This window comes from Antedon mediterranea, chromosome 8 (genome assembly GCF_964355755.1).
Source record: "Antedon mediterranea chromosome 8, ecAntMedi1.1, whole genome shotgun sequence".
Lineage (NCBI taxonomy): Eukaryota > Metazoa > Echinodermata > Crinoidea > Comatulida > Antedonidae > Antedon > Antedon mediterranea.
This window is the reverse complement of record NC_092677.1, coordinates 9,757,746-9,773,734: the sequence shown is the minus strand read 5'-3', so window position 1 is coordinate 9,773,734 and position 15,989 is coordinate 9,757,746. Positions and strand designations below refer to the sequence as shown.

General features: G+C 34.9%; 1 protein-coding gene across 3 annotated transcripts; it reads right to left on the bottom strand.

Moving 5' to 3' along the window:
- Nucleotides 1-3,099: 3,099 nt before the first annotated feature.
- On the bottom strand, nt 3,100-15,989 carry LOC140056382 (uncharacterized). Of its 3 annotated transcripts, none has more exons than XM_072101739.1 (6): nt 15,666-15,989; nt 9,355-9,522; nt 7,105-7,469; nt 6,639-6,748; nt 6,111-6,288; nt 3,100-5,576 (listed from the first exon to the last, which is right to left on the bottom strand). In XM_072101739.1, exons 2-6 carry the CDS (start codon nt 9,519-9,521, stop codon nt 5,323-5,325), a joined length of 1,074 nt encoding a protein of 357 aa, XP_071957840.1. In that variant the 5' UTR covers nt 9,522; nt 15,666-15,989; the 3' UTR covers nt 3,100-5,322. The 3 variants fall into 3 exon arrangements, with proteins under 3 accessions (XP_071957840.1, XP_071957842.1, XP_071957841.1); XM_072101741.1 differs by having other exon boundaries at nt 7,114-7,469; XM_072101740.1 differs by having other exon boundaries at nt 15,883-15,989.

Below are 15,989 nucleotides of genomic sequence, written 5' to 3'. Positions count from 1 at the left end.
AATGACTCTCATTTAACGTTGAATTGACCACTGTAATTTTTTCTAAGCAGACAGTTGGTAAGTGATGAATATGTTTGCTCGGAAAAACGTTAGTTTGTTGGACCAGACGTCGAGGAACAGACATACGCGCAGTCAATAAGAAGGACAATTATAAAGTCTATAATCTTTATTGGAGGAATGGTTTGTGACCGGGGTTAAGAAATCTGAATGTTGGTGGCTTTGCTGACGTCAAGAGTTACGTCATTGTTAATGTTGAAGGATTTCCTAAAATTCACTTTAATGCTCCGCTTAGACAGAATGTAGTTTGTAAGAATAATGGTTGTAAGACTAATGACATATATTCATTAATTGGCCGACTGAAACTTTACGCCTTAAATCAAGAAAACGATAATCGCTTTATAACATAATACAGATAAATATATTTATTCTACGTTCAGGTCATGGAAAACTACTTTGCGCGTGAACGTAAACATTTCTTAATGCTATTAATAGAATGCCAAAGATGGGGATGTCAATTTACCAATGTTCAGTCATAGTTCATAGTTCATTTTATTTGTCATGGTGGCAATATAGTTGTTGTATTATTATTTACCATGATCATAATTATGTGTGTACGCGCGCGTGCGTCTCGCTTCATGTATGACATAAAATGATTCTCTTAGTTATGACAAGGCAATCTAACGGTTATGACATGTCATGTAAGCCTTATGCCAAATGTTTTCTTTTTACGAATATTAAGCCAAATCACTGTATAGAACCCAGACTAGTTTTCTGAAATGAATGTTTAAACTGAAACGAACCGTCATAAAACTTTTGATTTCTTAATAATTGTAGTCATGATTATAGTATTGCTATGCTCACTAGACTACATTAACAACGTGGTAATCGATATTCATTACCAGAGTTAAATCAGAAGTCTCTTAAGATTAATACATGGACTATTAATGTTTAAGTACCCATGTTGGGAAAAGCAAGAATGTTTTGATTAAAATGGGTTCAGTTGAAAGAGAAGGCCTCATCAATAACATCAGGGACATGTTTCTTAATTTCAGGGGCGACAACCGGGTTCTTTTATGAGGACAAACAAAGGCTTGGCAAAATATAGGCTTAAGCTCTGTCTACGCTGTCAAACTTTAGGCCTATGTGTCAAAAAAGTGTGATGTGCCCAAATATGGTGGTGATATGCTCAAATATGGTAGTGATATGACATCATCCTGTCCATATGGGCACATCACATATTTGTCACATAAAATTGTAGTGAGACAAGGCTTTAGAGACGAATTATTAATTTAAAAAACCAAAAGAAAATAAAAACAATGTTGGGTAACAACTCGTAACAACTCTTGTTAACGGCAGCTGTCAAATTGGTAGCGATTTAACGTTCCACGAAAATCTCATCACATTTATTTATATCGACTGTTATATTTCATTTATGGCATTTACTTGATCGAGTAATGTTGACACAATTATTTATGGTCGGCCAATTATAGCCAAAGAGGTTTATATATTAACAGCAACACTCAGAACTTACAGTGCTCACATAATTGAAAATAGAGGGCGAGCTGTTAAACTTTTAAATCAAAATTTGTGAAGAGGTGTTGAATGAAAAGGAAGGAGCGGCGGGAAGGAGGAGCGGCGGGAAGGAGGAGCGGCGGGAAGGAGGAGCGGCGGGAAGGAGGAGCGGCGGGAAGGAGTGGCGGCGAGAGGGAGGTGCGGCGTAGGCTATTTCTGTAATATCAACAGATTGTAATTAAACCATCAAATGTATGCCTAATATACACGGTTCTAAAAGGTGTGTGCCCAAAAGATTTTCAAATCAAACGCTGAATTGGCTTACAGTTTACACAGTATTCCCATGTAGGCCTACCCTTTCCCGTTCCGCCTTATTACACAGACAAGCGGTAACGGTGAGCGGAAACCCGCGTAGCTTGTCACACGTACAATCTGTATCTATGAGCGGAAAACCGCGTAGCTTGTTCCACGTAAAATCTGTATCTATACCGCTCGTCTGTGTAAATTGTCCTTTACTACCCTCAATCTATAAAATTCGTTTTTTCACTTCGTGCTTTCTCAACAAAGTATGTGCCCATCCACCATTTTGTTCAGAATGAACGATTTATACCAAAAAACATGGTAATGTTACCTATCAAGGTATTGTTATAACTGCCGTGTTTATTCGTCCAGTAGGCTATAGTACAAGTTGAATTAGCGAGATGTACGTAATTACAGACGAATCTCCGCGGCGAACTATATACAAGCAATGCCCAGCTGCTAATAATTTGTAGTATTAATGAAATTCATTAGATATCGATTTAAATAATGTTTTGATTCTCGATTACATTCACCTTAGTTCTATATGTCTTTCTTAAAAGAATAAAATAAAATCGTAAGCAACTTACCAATACAGTAGTTTGATCCTCTTCCGGCTTCAAAAGATTCCACAGCCGACCAAATTAAATGTACAGGTGGTTACTTGAGTGGCATGTCAGAACATAATTATATAACTTCCTAAACTGTAACGTTGTACTTTGCACATAGCTTGAAATTGCTGGCATATAATCGCTTCACGCGTTTAAAAGCTGATAAAATATTGTACGAGTGCGTATCGTGTCATGGGTCGTACGTACGTACATGGGATCTCCCGGATCTACAACCCGTCAAAACTGTGTCGAGGAATTTTGAGTAACAAAGCACATGAGTATTCGCATGCGCACAATGAATTAACATGACGTAACGGTTCCTAGTCCCTATTTGCACTTCGTAAAGAAAACTTTAAGACACGCGTTCAAAAAAACTGATTAATAATATTAATTGTATTTAATTTAAGCTCTGGCTACACTGTCACAGTTTATGTGACAACAAATGTGATGTGGCATTGGACATAAAGATGTCATATCAATACCATGGGCAGATCAATACCATATTTGGGCACATCACACCACTTTTTTGTCAAACTAGTTTGATATAGTGTAGAAAGAGATTTAAGCGTGCGTCAACTGCGCGTCTCAAGGTGATTTCATTGATACGTCAGTGCGTCCTAGAAAAACCCATAAACAAATAAATCCGTACTCATATTGCCTTTGACAACATAAGTACAGAAACAATATTACAGTACTACTGCAGTTTTTTTCTGAGATTTATCCGGTACATATTTTTGCGACAAAATCAATTCAAAATAATACAATAATGAAAGAAATAGTGTTGTCTTGCCCCATACTATACGATAGTAAAGCACGGTGCAGTTTATTTCTATTTTTTTGTAATAAAATCTTAAAATATTTCCTGTAGAAGTTCAATCTACCCTTTCCACCTATAAAATAATAATTTGAATTAAATAACTTTTATTTAACAAACGTTATATTTTCGATCGCAGAGGACAGAAACTATAGGGACAACTCAATGATCGTCACCCAGAAAAATTAAATGCTGCTTAAAATCAAAATAACATCAAGCTATGGAGGATAACCTTTGACACAGACGTTTTACAATCGTTGATCTAGACTAAGATAGTCGTTGTGCGTTGTTGCCGTCTTGATAGTTTTGAGACTCGACATATTATGTCTAAACAGATACTATTAGTATTACAGCGTCTAAGTATAGACAGTCGTCTGACGCGTCTCAGTTAGAACTGTAACGGAAGATGGACACTGAGAAACGTAACAACTCAGGAAAAATAAAATATTTTCATTATAGTCTGGGGCCCAGTCTGGGGCCCGGTCTGGGGTTAACATGGTTGGATTTGGCATTCACACAAAAATTCGTTTAAAACTGTGACTATAATGCATGCAAGGGATTGGCATACGTCACAACAAATGCAAACTGGTAGTGCGATGATGACATCACATGACATCATCATCGTTTCAACACATATTTTAAAAACTCTTATACAACTTATTTACAACTTTTGTACAAAACATAATTTGACCCTGACTGTATTAATGCTCAAGACGAGTTGAACAGAATAAAATAACGATAATATATCGAACATAAAGTGGTTATTCATAAAATATTTCTGTAACTTTTTAACACGATTATCCGCCATTTTAAAAAATATCGGTACTTTGTAATTATACCTGTATCATATACTTTCTATATAAAATTTACTTTAATGAATACGGGAGGGAACTATGAAAGTTAAAACTCTTTCTCTACCAACTTTTGGTATTGTATTAAAACGAATAAAATATATTCCGTAATCGTTAAAACTTTTTAAACTCAATTACTTCTTTAAAAACACAATATTGAGTATTTAAAATTTGTCATACATAATAATAAATTAATATATACATTTTCTTATCTATCTTATCATATTTCTTAAAGACATGATTATACCTATTTTTCACAAAGTAATGACGTAATAACCCCAGTAGGGTTGACACCGTCCCCACCCAGTCTTTCTACGGCCACACCCTTCCCCCCAAATCGAGTATCCTTTACAGGTTTACTGATTAAACCCTTATCAAAAGACCCGACCAAAGACGAAATACAGACACAGAAATCAACTGGTAAAGTCTACTGGCTTTGTATTTTTTTTAAATTAAGTAATTCTTATAGATATCCATATTTTTTGTTATAATAGTTTGACTATACACCCGTATATAAAATATTCATCTGTAAAGGTTCATACTATTTCTGTTAAAACGATATTGATAACATTAATTTCCGTGTGAATAGCAGTATTGCTCTTTGCGATGGCGGCGTACTAAAGACTGTTCAACTATTTTTTTAGGGGTGTTTTCACCACTCTTTTTATTCATCGCCTCAAACAAGTTAGTACGTGCGTAGTTCTCTATGTTCACCCATCCATATGAATTGCTTGTGAAGGTAGTTATACTAACATAAATTTGATTTTCATAATTTTAATGAATAAACAAAACTTTGATGATGTTTTTCTTTGTTTCTTCTTCTTCACCCTTTTCTTCAGACTAAGAATCGTGTATTGCAAAATTGGTTTCATTTCTGTCTATCGTATTTACAAGACGATCACATGGTCTTCACAAATAATGCCAAAGTCCAAGAATTTCGTCGTGATAGTTGTTTTTAAAATCACTAAATTCGTCAGTATTTGATCGAATTTGTGTATTAAAATAAGCGGGAAGCAATAGTCTTCTCAGTCCAGTGGGTGTTAAAATAAGCGGACAGAAGCAATAGCCTCCTCAGTCCAGTGGGTGTTAAAATCTTCTGTTTCTCCTTAATCAATCGCATATGAAAATTGTTACTTTCAAATCTTTTTACACGATTGGAACTATGCTAACAGTTGAAGGCAGTGCTTGGGAATATTTACAAGCATAAAATACGCTGCATCGTCTGTTTTTTCAGCGATCAGTCATTTTCCACACAAACGTGCGTCCTCCTGTGCTCGCGTGTCATATATTTCAGACCATTTCGCAAGTTACTGACAGACTGGGACCTGTACGGTCGAATACTGTGCAGGATGCAGTGGCGGTATTGCGTTAATGTTTCGCAAAAATCTTTGTCTTTACGCTGGGATAAGCTGACAAAATGTCGATTACACGGCGACACAGCTCGTTTGAGGTGTTTCTCTGTTTTTAACTGGCTTCGTTCACTTGATTTACCTGAAAACATAATTAAAAGATATACGTTAAAAACTATTAGGTTAACGAGTATTGATTTGTTAAAGAGTAAGAGCCAGTACAACTGTAGAAAACAGAATCATTGATAACACGTGACAATTGTCTGGGAAATTATTATATAGATGTTGGTAGGAAGATAGGCCTTTTTTGTGACGATCTGTGCCCATCGACACTTACACTACACACTTACGTACACTCTCTTCTCTGTGAATAAAACTTTAAATTGTTATTGAAATATCTCACTTAAGTGTGATTGGTCAACACACTTAGCAGACTCTCTTATTGAAGTGAAGTAAGACGTTAGGTCTTGGTTGTTTACAAATCGAAAACTACTTTCATGAGGATGTAAAACCCGAATAGCTCTGTCTACACTATCAAACTAGTTCGACATTTTTTTTTAATGTGACCAAATATGGTAGTGATATGATGTCATCATGTCCATATATGGACATTTTTTGTCACAAAATTTGATTGTGTAAACAGAGCTTTATAGCAAGTTATTTCTGTTTAAACTACCTTGTGTGAGTGCTCGTCTCGATCGTTCTAACGTATCATTATCCGTTTCAAGAGAAGTGAAATCAAGATTAGGACAAACATCTAAATCTTTATAGATACTTCCAACATTTATCACATTTCGTACATACTCATCCATGTTACAGGGTACAATGTCTTCAAACACACATTCAATATATGCCTAAAGAAAACAATAAAGTTTGGTTAGTTATAATGTTTGAGGCCATGAATAAAAAGAGTGGTGAAAACACCCCTCGGAAATAGTTGGACAGTCTTTAGTACGCCGCCATCGCAAGGTCCAAACTCAATATCTGGGATACTTTTAGTGCTTTAAATTTTCTAATACCCTTTGACCTCATTTTGTTGATTTGCGCATGCGGCAAGTAGTAAACTAACACGTCAACTTTTGCCAATGTACACGTTGTATATCGAAGGCTTTGACACCATTAATGGATCTTGAAAAGACACTGTGCATATATACAGAGATCCTGTCGAGGTATAATGTTAATCTTAAATCTCGAAAAGACTTACTTGGAATCCTTTACAGAATGCATCTTCGTCAGTTATGAGGAGATCCACGACTTCCAAGAATCTAGCGTCACATTTCCTCATCGCTTCAAGTTCACAATCCTCAGAGGGAGCTGTAAGAAATAAAATGGACACATTATATTAAATTGCATGAAGACGGCGCGGTATATTGAGGCGATCGAGGGCGGAGAAATGAACACAAACATGAAATGGAAAAAACGACATGAAACATGAAAGACAAACATGGAATGGAAGAGACGACAAACATGGAATGGAAAAGACGGCAAACATGGAATGGAAAAGACGGCAAACATGGAATGGAAAAGACGGCAAACATGGAATGGAAAAGACGACAAACATGGAATGGAAAAGACGACACATATGGAATGGAAAAGACGACACATATGGAATGAATTATTATGCATGACGCTTTACAATGAAAAGTTGCGATTTTGACGCATGCGCTTACCTAACATACCTGACGTTTCTGTTTCCGTCTCGCTTTCAAACAACCCTCCACTACTTGAGAAAGTCGATGACGACGACGAGAAATCGATCATATCTGGTATCATAATCTCCGCTTGAAGATCAAAACTCGTACTTGACATCGACGATACATCAATGTCATCTAGGAAACCGAAGAACTCAGTTTTTGAAATCTTACTGTCAGAGTTTTTATCAAATCGTTTGAAAATAGCAGTGACGTCATCGTTAACTTCCCGGGTATTGTATGCCCTGTATTCTGATTTTGTGATGAAGCCGTCGTTATTGCCATCAAGGTCCGTGAATGCTTCAGTGTCGCCTGTTACTTGGGCGGCTACTGATCTTCTTTGCCTAAAAAAACAAATAAAATGTCTATCGATTAACGATGGGAAAATACTCGGGTGGTTAGAAAAAGTCACCTAGACCAGAGATTGTGATATTGAATTTAAGCATAATGTCGCCCTCTAGAATTCTTCCTAGACTGAACTTTTGACCGAGTTCCAAAATGGAGACAACGTCAACGATTAAATAGCTTTATTAATAATTAATTTGATTTGATTAGAATGTTCAATTGTCGGTACCTTTGTTGGATTAGATTCTAGACAATGCTCTATTATTTAGTATATTGATGGTTGGATTAATTGTTTGACTTATTTGAATCACGTGACAGACCATATACGTAATGAAAAGGGAAAACGCAATAATATATTATTAATGTACACAGTATATCTAAATCGAATGCATACGGGATTACAGTACAGTAAGAATAGATAGAAGATGTTGTTTTTACTCATAATCACAGTAATAAGGAGTTGATTTCGGAAGTGTCCCTGTGAATAGGAGTTGGTGTTTTAACACATGTTTTAACCGTTCATTTCACAGTAAAAATGTCACTTGTATAGGGCCAGGGTGTTCCCTTATAGGGGTGTCCACCACCCAAAAGAGATGGTTCTACTGTTAATAATTTAATACTTTTTTCCTCAACAATCAAGTATCCATCGCACGCACAGCAATATGCCCTACACTAAACTAATCACAGGCTGCACATTTTCGAATAATTATACTGTATTTTACATTATACATAATATTATAAATATTATTCTAATTATTTCTGGCTTACTAAGGCTAATATTTCCACAGTATATGAATTCAATTATTTTAGTAATGCCAAATATTTAAAGTGAGTTTCGTTGGAATTTACCTGACCGGAATACAAAACGTATCAAATTCATATCGAATTAATTATATTATTATTATGTAATATGATAGGGCTGTATTGTTAATCCACCGTTTTAATTAATTATGCAACAAAAGTACATGTTGAAGAAATAAGACCAGTAAAGCATTAAGTTAGGCGCGCATTCCGTTACGCTTCAAAGCGCACTCATCGCACGCCCCGTTACGCACTATCTAAAACAGCTTGCTCCTAATTAGTGGTATCGAATATCTAATTAATAAAATATGTCTATTTCATGCATAAAATCATAAAGCAAACGTATTGATATCCGATATTATGGGCATAATATAAAACGGAAACGAAGATATACTTTACAATAAGTAAAATATATACTTCGAAGGGTAAATAAACAGATAATATATAATTGAAAAATTGCATTAGTTAAAGACAATTATATTTTCATATAGATTAGCGTAAAATTAAAAGTACATCATTTGGCTCGATAAATTCATTTGATGGAATTCACCCGATCATGTATTACTATTACTATTATTATAGTATAACTAACTATCCAGTATTTACTATTAGTTTTTAAATACTCATTGGGCAAACTGTTAGTTAGTCTGTAAGATTTGTTTAAATTTCTATTATAAAGAAAGCTTAATATAAATTATGATATATAATAGGTCTACAGCAAAGCGTAGGCCTATTTAGTATTAACTATAGATTATATTATTTAATTCTTTTGAAAGAGACCTCTCATAAAACTTCTAGTGCGCACGCTCAGATTGCGGCATGTGTTTACAAAGTATGCAAAACGCACACGTGATAAATTTAACTTTTGACTAGGCCTAAAATAATAATATTATTCAATCGTAAAACAGCACATTGTTTTATCCAATGCAAGATCCATGTAGGCCTCCCATATTCAGTAAACCTTTGTAGGCTTACTATAGTGCAAAACTAAATTCGAAAGACAGCAACACAATCCGAAATATACACACAATTATTCGTCACTTAAACAATAATAGAATTTGTAGCATGCAAATGATCCCTTACCGTGCCTGGTGAAGAGCCTGGTTCATGGCTTTCCGTAATCGTAGTTGTCTCTCCGATTTATCGGCAAACATTTCCGCCACATCCTTCGGAAAGAGTCGTTCATGAATGAACCCAGATGTTCCAACAATTGCCGAAAACACAACACACACAAAAATAAGTGAATTCATTCTGTGGATGAAACGATACATTTGTTAGTTTTAAAAACCATGCGTTACCTCGAATACTGAGTTTACAGAATAGACTATAGGCACACGTGTGTTTGGTGGTATGCACGCATGTTTAGTCAACGCTAGGTTATGATGTCTTCTTCATTTGTCATGTGTAAATATTATTTATTTGATCAGTATCCGGGTAAAAAAATTCGATTAATGCTATTTATATATTTATTAATATTGACATTAATGTTATAACATTACAGAAAAAAATCATTTATATTCGTTTCATCAATAAATCCATTAATTCGTCAGGACCTGGTCAGATGTATACTGTTTTACATTCTAATTAGGCAATGTGATTTCTATTAAATAATCTTTTAAAACAGCTTTTAGATACATTGTGTTAAGGGCACGTTATTATACATTTTAGTTTTTAATTCTAAAAACAAACTTCTACAAAGGGCCGCAGGAAAAAAATGATGTACGTCATCTTGTTATTAGTATGACGTATTCTTTTGACGATGGTGTGCCGCTGCCGCGCGCAGACGTTAAAAACGTTACGCGCTGTTGAGCAGATGTGTTGGCCTATTTATTATAGATCACGACATTCATTTTCAAGCATCATTTTTTGTCTATGTACTGCATAGCCTAGTATTAGAAACGACAATAACAATTTGCTACAGTATCCTTACTATATTAAATTGTTGGGATCAATACATTGAACGAATTTACTAGGCCAAGTTGTCAAAGACATGACACTGACAAATATCGCTCTCTTAAAAAATTAAAACAGCGATAACTGCTAATATTAGCAACCTGCACACATTAACGCTTTATGCACTGACGCTTTAAGCACGTGTGCAAAACTATTCAAGGTCATGTCCGCCCCCTATCATTTATAATTACATCGGAAGTATCATTAATTTAGTCACATATTGATGGAAATTTGATAAACGTTATAGTATAGTGATAGGTGACAGCTTAATAAATTGATAGAAATGAATACAATTTATATAACTGCATAAATGTTTATGTTTTTTACAGAAAGTTAAGTCGTCGTCACATATACGTCATACACATTGCATCTTTAACGTCACGCGCATCATGCAATGATGTCATCATGATATCGTGTATGACGTAATAAAATGAGTTATCGCAAAACGTCATGTAGGCTCAATCTTCATGACAAATGGCAAATGTTTTGTACGATAGACAATAATAAGATGTTAATAACCGTATTTTTTTCCGCCGACAGCATGTCTATCATATTTAGCTCTTGAAAATCAGGTATATCAATAAATCCTCTACAAACATGTTGAATAAATAGGCATCACCAATGGAAAGGACTTGATTGTTCTTAAGCATCATAGAATCCACTCTTGAGCACTCTAGGCCGACCGATTAGCATTCATGTCGCCTAATTATAAACACTTCATAATATGCCTCTAAATTTGCAATTCACATGTTCACAGATCAGACTAAAGATGCCACATCAGGTTCATGTAGCAAGGCACTGAGCAATTAAAAAAGTTTAGCCTAAGTACTAAGTAGCCTAACACCCAAGTACAATTTGCGCTATCGTCTGGCGCTATTCCATTCATGCAATGCACAATGAGCGCTGCTCTTCCCAGGTGTGAAAAGTGCGTTGAGAACTGAGTTCGTAATTCAGTTTGTTACCGATCAAACGAAGAGGCATCATATTAGTAATTTCAATCGTATATTATATCATTTGTTAGCAGTTTGTCCTATCTAAAGCTCCGTCTCTACACGTTTAAAACTAGTTTGACAAAAAAAGCATTATGTGCCTAAATATTGCAGTAATATACCCAAATATGGCAGTGATATCACATCATCATGTCCATGGGCACATCACATTTTCTGTCACTTAAACTTAACACCTGTAAACAGAATTAACTTGTTGATTTTTAGCATAAAAAAGGTACAATAAAAACTTCACCGCAAAAAAGGCCGAGAAAAACCCGAAAGATGTATGCATTACGCCAATAAACAGAAACAAAGACCCCGTTTCGGATATTGCAAATAATAATGCATTTCAAACTTCAAAGCGGAAAGGTGTTCGGCTTAACAGCAGCCAACAACAATATGCTTACTACCTCTGTTTCCGCCAACAATCTCCTAACAATAACTCTATATAAATTTACCAACACAGCTAACAAAAGAATTTAACAAGAAAATTGGTACAAAAGTGAACGTTAAAAAAAATCTTGCCAATGGGAAGAAAAAGAACTACATGAATTGTAATGGATGACCTCTTAACAACCTTAGGATAAAAATAGGGTTAGGTTGAATGAATAAGGATATACTTAACTGTTATACCTACTTTTAAATACCACGAACTCATAGTGTTTTTGAATACTGTAATGTTAATATCATTAGGCCTAATACTTTACATGGCACTATGCCCACATGTGCTTAGTCGATAAATAGTAAAAGAATATAATTTATGTAAAAGTTATTTTATCGGATTGGATGAGTCGCCAACTAAATACTAGGTTCTCACTAGGACGTACGTTTCGTTTCCACTATAGACGCAACGCAAGGACGTAAGAGCAACGTTTCCAAAACACGACAAACAAGACAGATTGGTCGTCTTTTTGACGTCATCATACGATCAGTTTCTGTCTATTTTTAGCAAATAGTACTATTAAAGATTTAGTTTGGGTTCCAGACGGAGTTTTGACTTAATATTAGTAAAAAATAAATATTTTGGTACATGACGTTTTATAGGTATAATACTTGAGCTCGTCAACCCAGACAAACATCGAAGAAATATTACAGTCTTGGGGCAAGTCTATTAAAGATTATACAAATATGAACAAAAATGTTTATTAAAAAGATATTATGTCTCTGTGAAAACTGCATGTCCACACAACAAATAGTGTTCACTATCGTAGCAAACAATACGTACTTTCGTGTCTGTAATGCATAAAGATCACGTTAAAGATTAGGTTCGTATGATACAGGCGTCACATGTGCTTTATCACAGTATTTGCCTATGATTACTGGACAAATTTAGACCGCGAATCGGCTACTGAAAATACTTTTTAAAAATGATTTTCATCTAAATAATACAATAATAGCCTAACTCCAGAATTCTTAGATCAACATTTCGTCGAAGTAAATAACTATTGTTAGATTGTATGATTGATAGATCAGGTATTTATTAATAGATGAGAATTATATATATATTTTAATATATTAAAGCTAATATTCGACAATAAATAATAACAACGTAATCAATTAAAACAATTAAGCCATTTCCCCTCTTCGGCGCCAATAATCTTTTCACTAAAAATCGTCAAAACCAAGGTTTAGCAACACAGTAAATATATTGTTTGTAAAATTAGATTGTACAGTATAGAGTAAATTCGATGACAACACATGATTTGTAACTAAATCTAACACTGGCTAGAAAGCAATAAATTAGACAACAAACGCTAACATTCATCCAAAATATCCGGTATTAACGTATCTATTACAATTTAAAGGAATATAATCCATAACGGATCTTCCACTGTGCTTCATTATACTAGTGAATAAACTGCGAACAATACAAAAATCACTGACGCTAAAATTAGCCTACCCCTCAGGACGGCGGACGGTTAAAATAGTAGTAAACCCATATTTTATCCTAAAACATGCTATGTGACATTTTAACGTCATATACATTACAAATACATATAGCTAGATATTCCTAATGTAGTAACTTAACAATTGGACAAAATGTGGCCAGAAAATAGTGTGGAAATATTGCAGAATTGCCAAAAGCAAATGGTATAAAATTAAATATAAATAGTCAACTGAATTTATTCGACATTCATTCAATAAAAAAACCTTTCTAATTTGGCTGCAGGTGAACTTGGTGGACTGACGACTGTAAAAAAACTTTATTAAATTTTGGAAGAAAAACTCTAAACACGGCCTTGTCAATAACGATTATTGTGTCGAATTTGTAAATAGACTCTAAACATGAGAATAGAATATTCACCAATGAATATGCAAAATAAATTGCATATAAAGTTACATAATAAAGTTGTTTAATGCATGTTTGTCAAATAAGGACATAACCCTCACAGAAGCACCTGGTTCTCTGTATCATTACACTATCCAGTATCATAGGCAAACTCTGAATTACAGTGTCACATATGCATCACATGGCGCTTGTATCATGTTACGGTTATAGGTATTACTTATTGGATGATACTGATTATAGAAGAGTGCCGGCAATCCGGGTTACGTCCAGCGTGTGGCACTCGTGACGTCTGAAGCAGGTGTGAATTTGATAGACACTGACAGAATACATTTTTCATGAAAATCTGTCAGCAATATTTATTCACAGGGGAAAAAAATACATGAGTACAACAATAGGTTGATAATACAAGTGTTGATATTATTGTAGGTTATCAATTATAGTAGATATCATTATGTTCCGTACGACCCCAGGTGGATTACAGAAAACAACAAGGTTTACTGTACCATGTTTAAGCTCTGTCTACACTATCAAACTAATTTGACAAAAAAAGTGTGATGTGCACAAAGATGGTAGTGATATGACATCATCATGTCCATATATGGGCACATCACATTTATTTGTCCCATAAAGTTTGATAGTGTAGACAGAGCTTTAGGTACAGGAATGAACTTATTAAAAGGCCTGCAAATGATTCGTTATATAATGATTTACTTGCATAATTGCTAAAATATCATTATCCCATCGTAATAAAAGTTGTCAATTACTATTATCTAAGTCAATTAATAATGATTGAAACCACTTCACTTCAAATGGCGTTGGCAATAAGGAAATTGCCGCTCACAGTTGTCGTAATATGGTGACAATATCTCACAGTCAGCGGCGTACAGTCACCCGCCAGAACCCGTCAACAACACCAACGTTCGTACTGTCAATTTCATGTCAATAATACGCTAACAAAAGTTTTGCTTATTCCGAGTTTGAGGTCAAAGTTGACACTTGACATCAAATCGGAAACACTTAGCAATGATTTGTGGCACTTGCTTGTACGAGCCAATCATTAGCTAATTAACAAACAGTGAAAGCACTTCGGAGTTGTCCTCACCCCCTTTCAAAATGATACCTAGAAATCCGCTCGAGGCCCGGGGCGTCAAAAACACTTTACACAATACTTCACACCTACAGAAGTTTGTTTATCCGTTAAGCAAAATTAGAAAAGATATGGACCTAAATACTAAGTAAATGGTGAAGAATGAACAGATATTATTAATTCATGGTAGAATTGTTTTATAAAACACATTTTATACGAGAAAGTACAACAATACTTTCCTATATTAAAGGTAAACCAACGGAACAATGATATTTCAATACTATAATAATATGTACTGTAGTTTTTAAGTATGGCCTTTTTATGGGGTTGGGGTGGGTACATTAAACTAACAGTATAAAGTCTGGTTTGTAAATTACACAGGGTTAGACGAACTTCGCTCAAATGGAATTAGCGGCCTAGGATATCTTGCGCACCCATTTTATCTTAATTCACACCACTACCGTACAGAATGTACGTCTGTATATCCGACGTTCGTGCCTAATTTTTATTTTGTAATACATAGCTTCAAGTGACTTCCAGTAAACGTTTAGACACCAGTTTTACTATGGGTGACGGCCGGGCATAGAACGATCAAAATAAAACTCATTGCTATACCCTGCTATACAATGATAATAATGTGAACTTATATGTAATTTTAAAAAAGGGTCAAATTCGCCTCGTGCGCATCAAGCAACCCTCGTTTACTTAAGTTTTCATGACGGGTTTAATCTATATGTTGAATCAACATGGTTGAATATAAGAAGTCCGTAGACACACTTCATGTGTACATGCTTTGTTATGTCCGATAATCAAAGTGTTTTGAATATCGGAATCTGTACAAATATGAACAGCAATTGAATTCGTTCATCTCAATAAAACAGCATTTAAAGACGATAATGTGGATACTGGTATACGCTACAATCACGTATACAAATTGTAGAAACATTCGCAAAAAGGTAATTATTATGGTACGTTGATGGACGTGCCAAAATAAATTGAACACACCTTTTCAATTTACTGTAGGCCTATGTTAATTAAACAACACCAATGAATGATATAAACACAATGTACTTACCTTGTTATATTTCAACTATAATAATATCGCAATAGTGAGTACAAAATTCCCTTCGTTCGATTTAAACAGTTCACTTTTTTTACTCGCAGATCTCTAAAAACGAAAAGACTCTTCACTACTTTGACTCGGCTAGGCCGTGATGAACATAGAAATATTAAACCACACGAATTATTACTATATACCGTGGAAGAGGAGCGCCGTGGGGGCGGTTACTTACGCAAAAGTGGCTTCAGTATTGACGGTTCAGCTCGATTTGTTAACTCTGGAGCCAATGCCAAGTTCATTTAGATCCCCTTGCCAAGAAAATTTCGACACTGAGTTCAT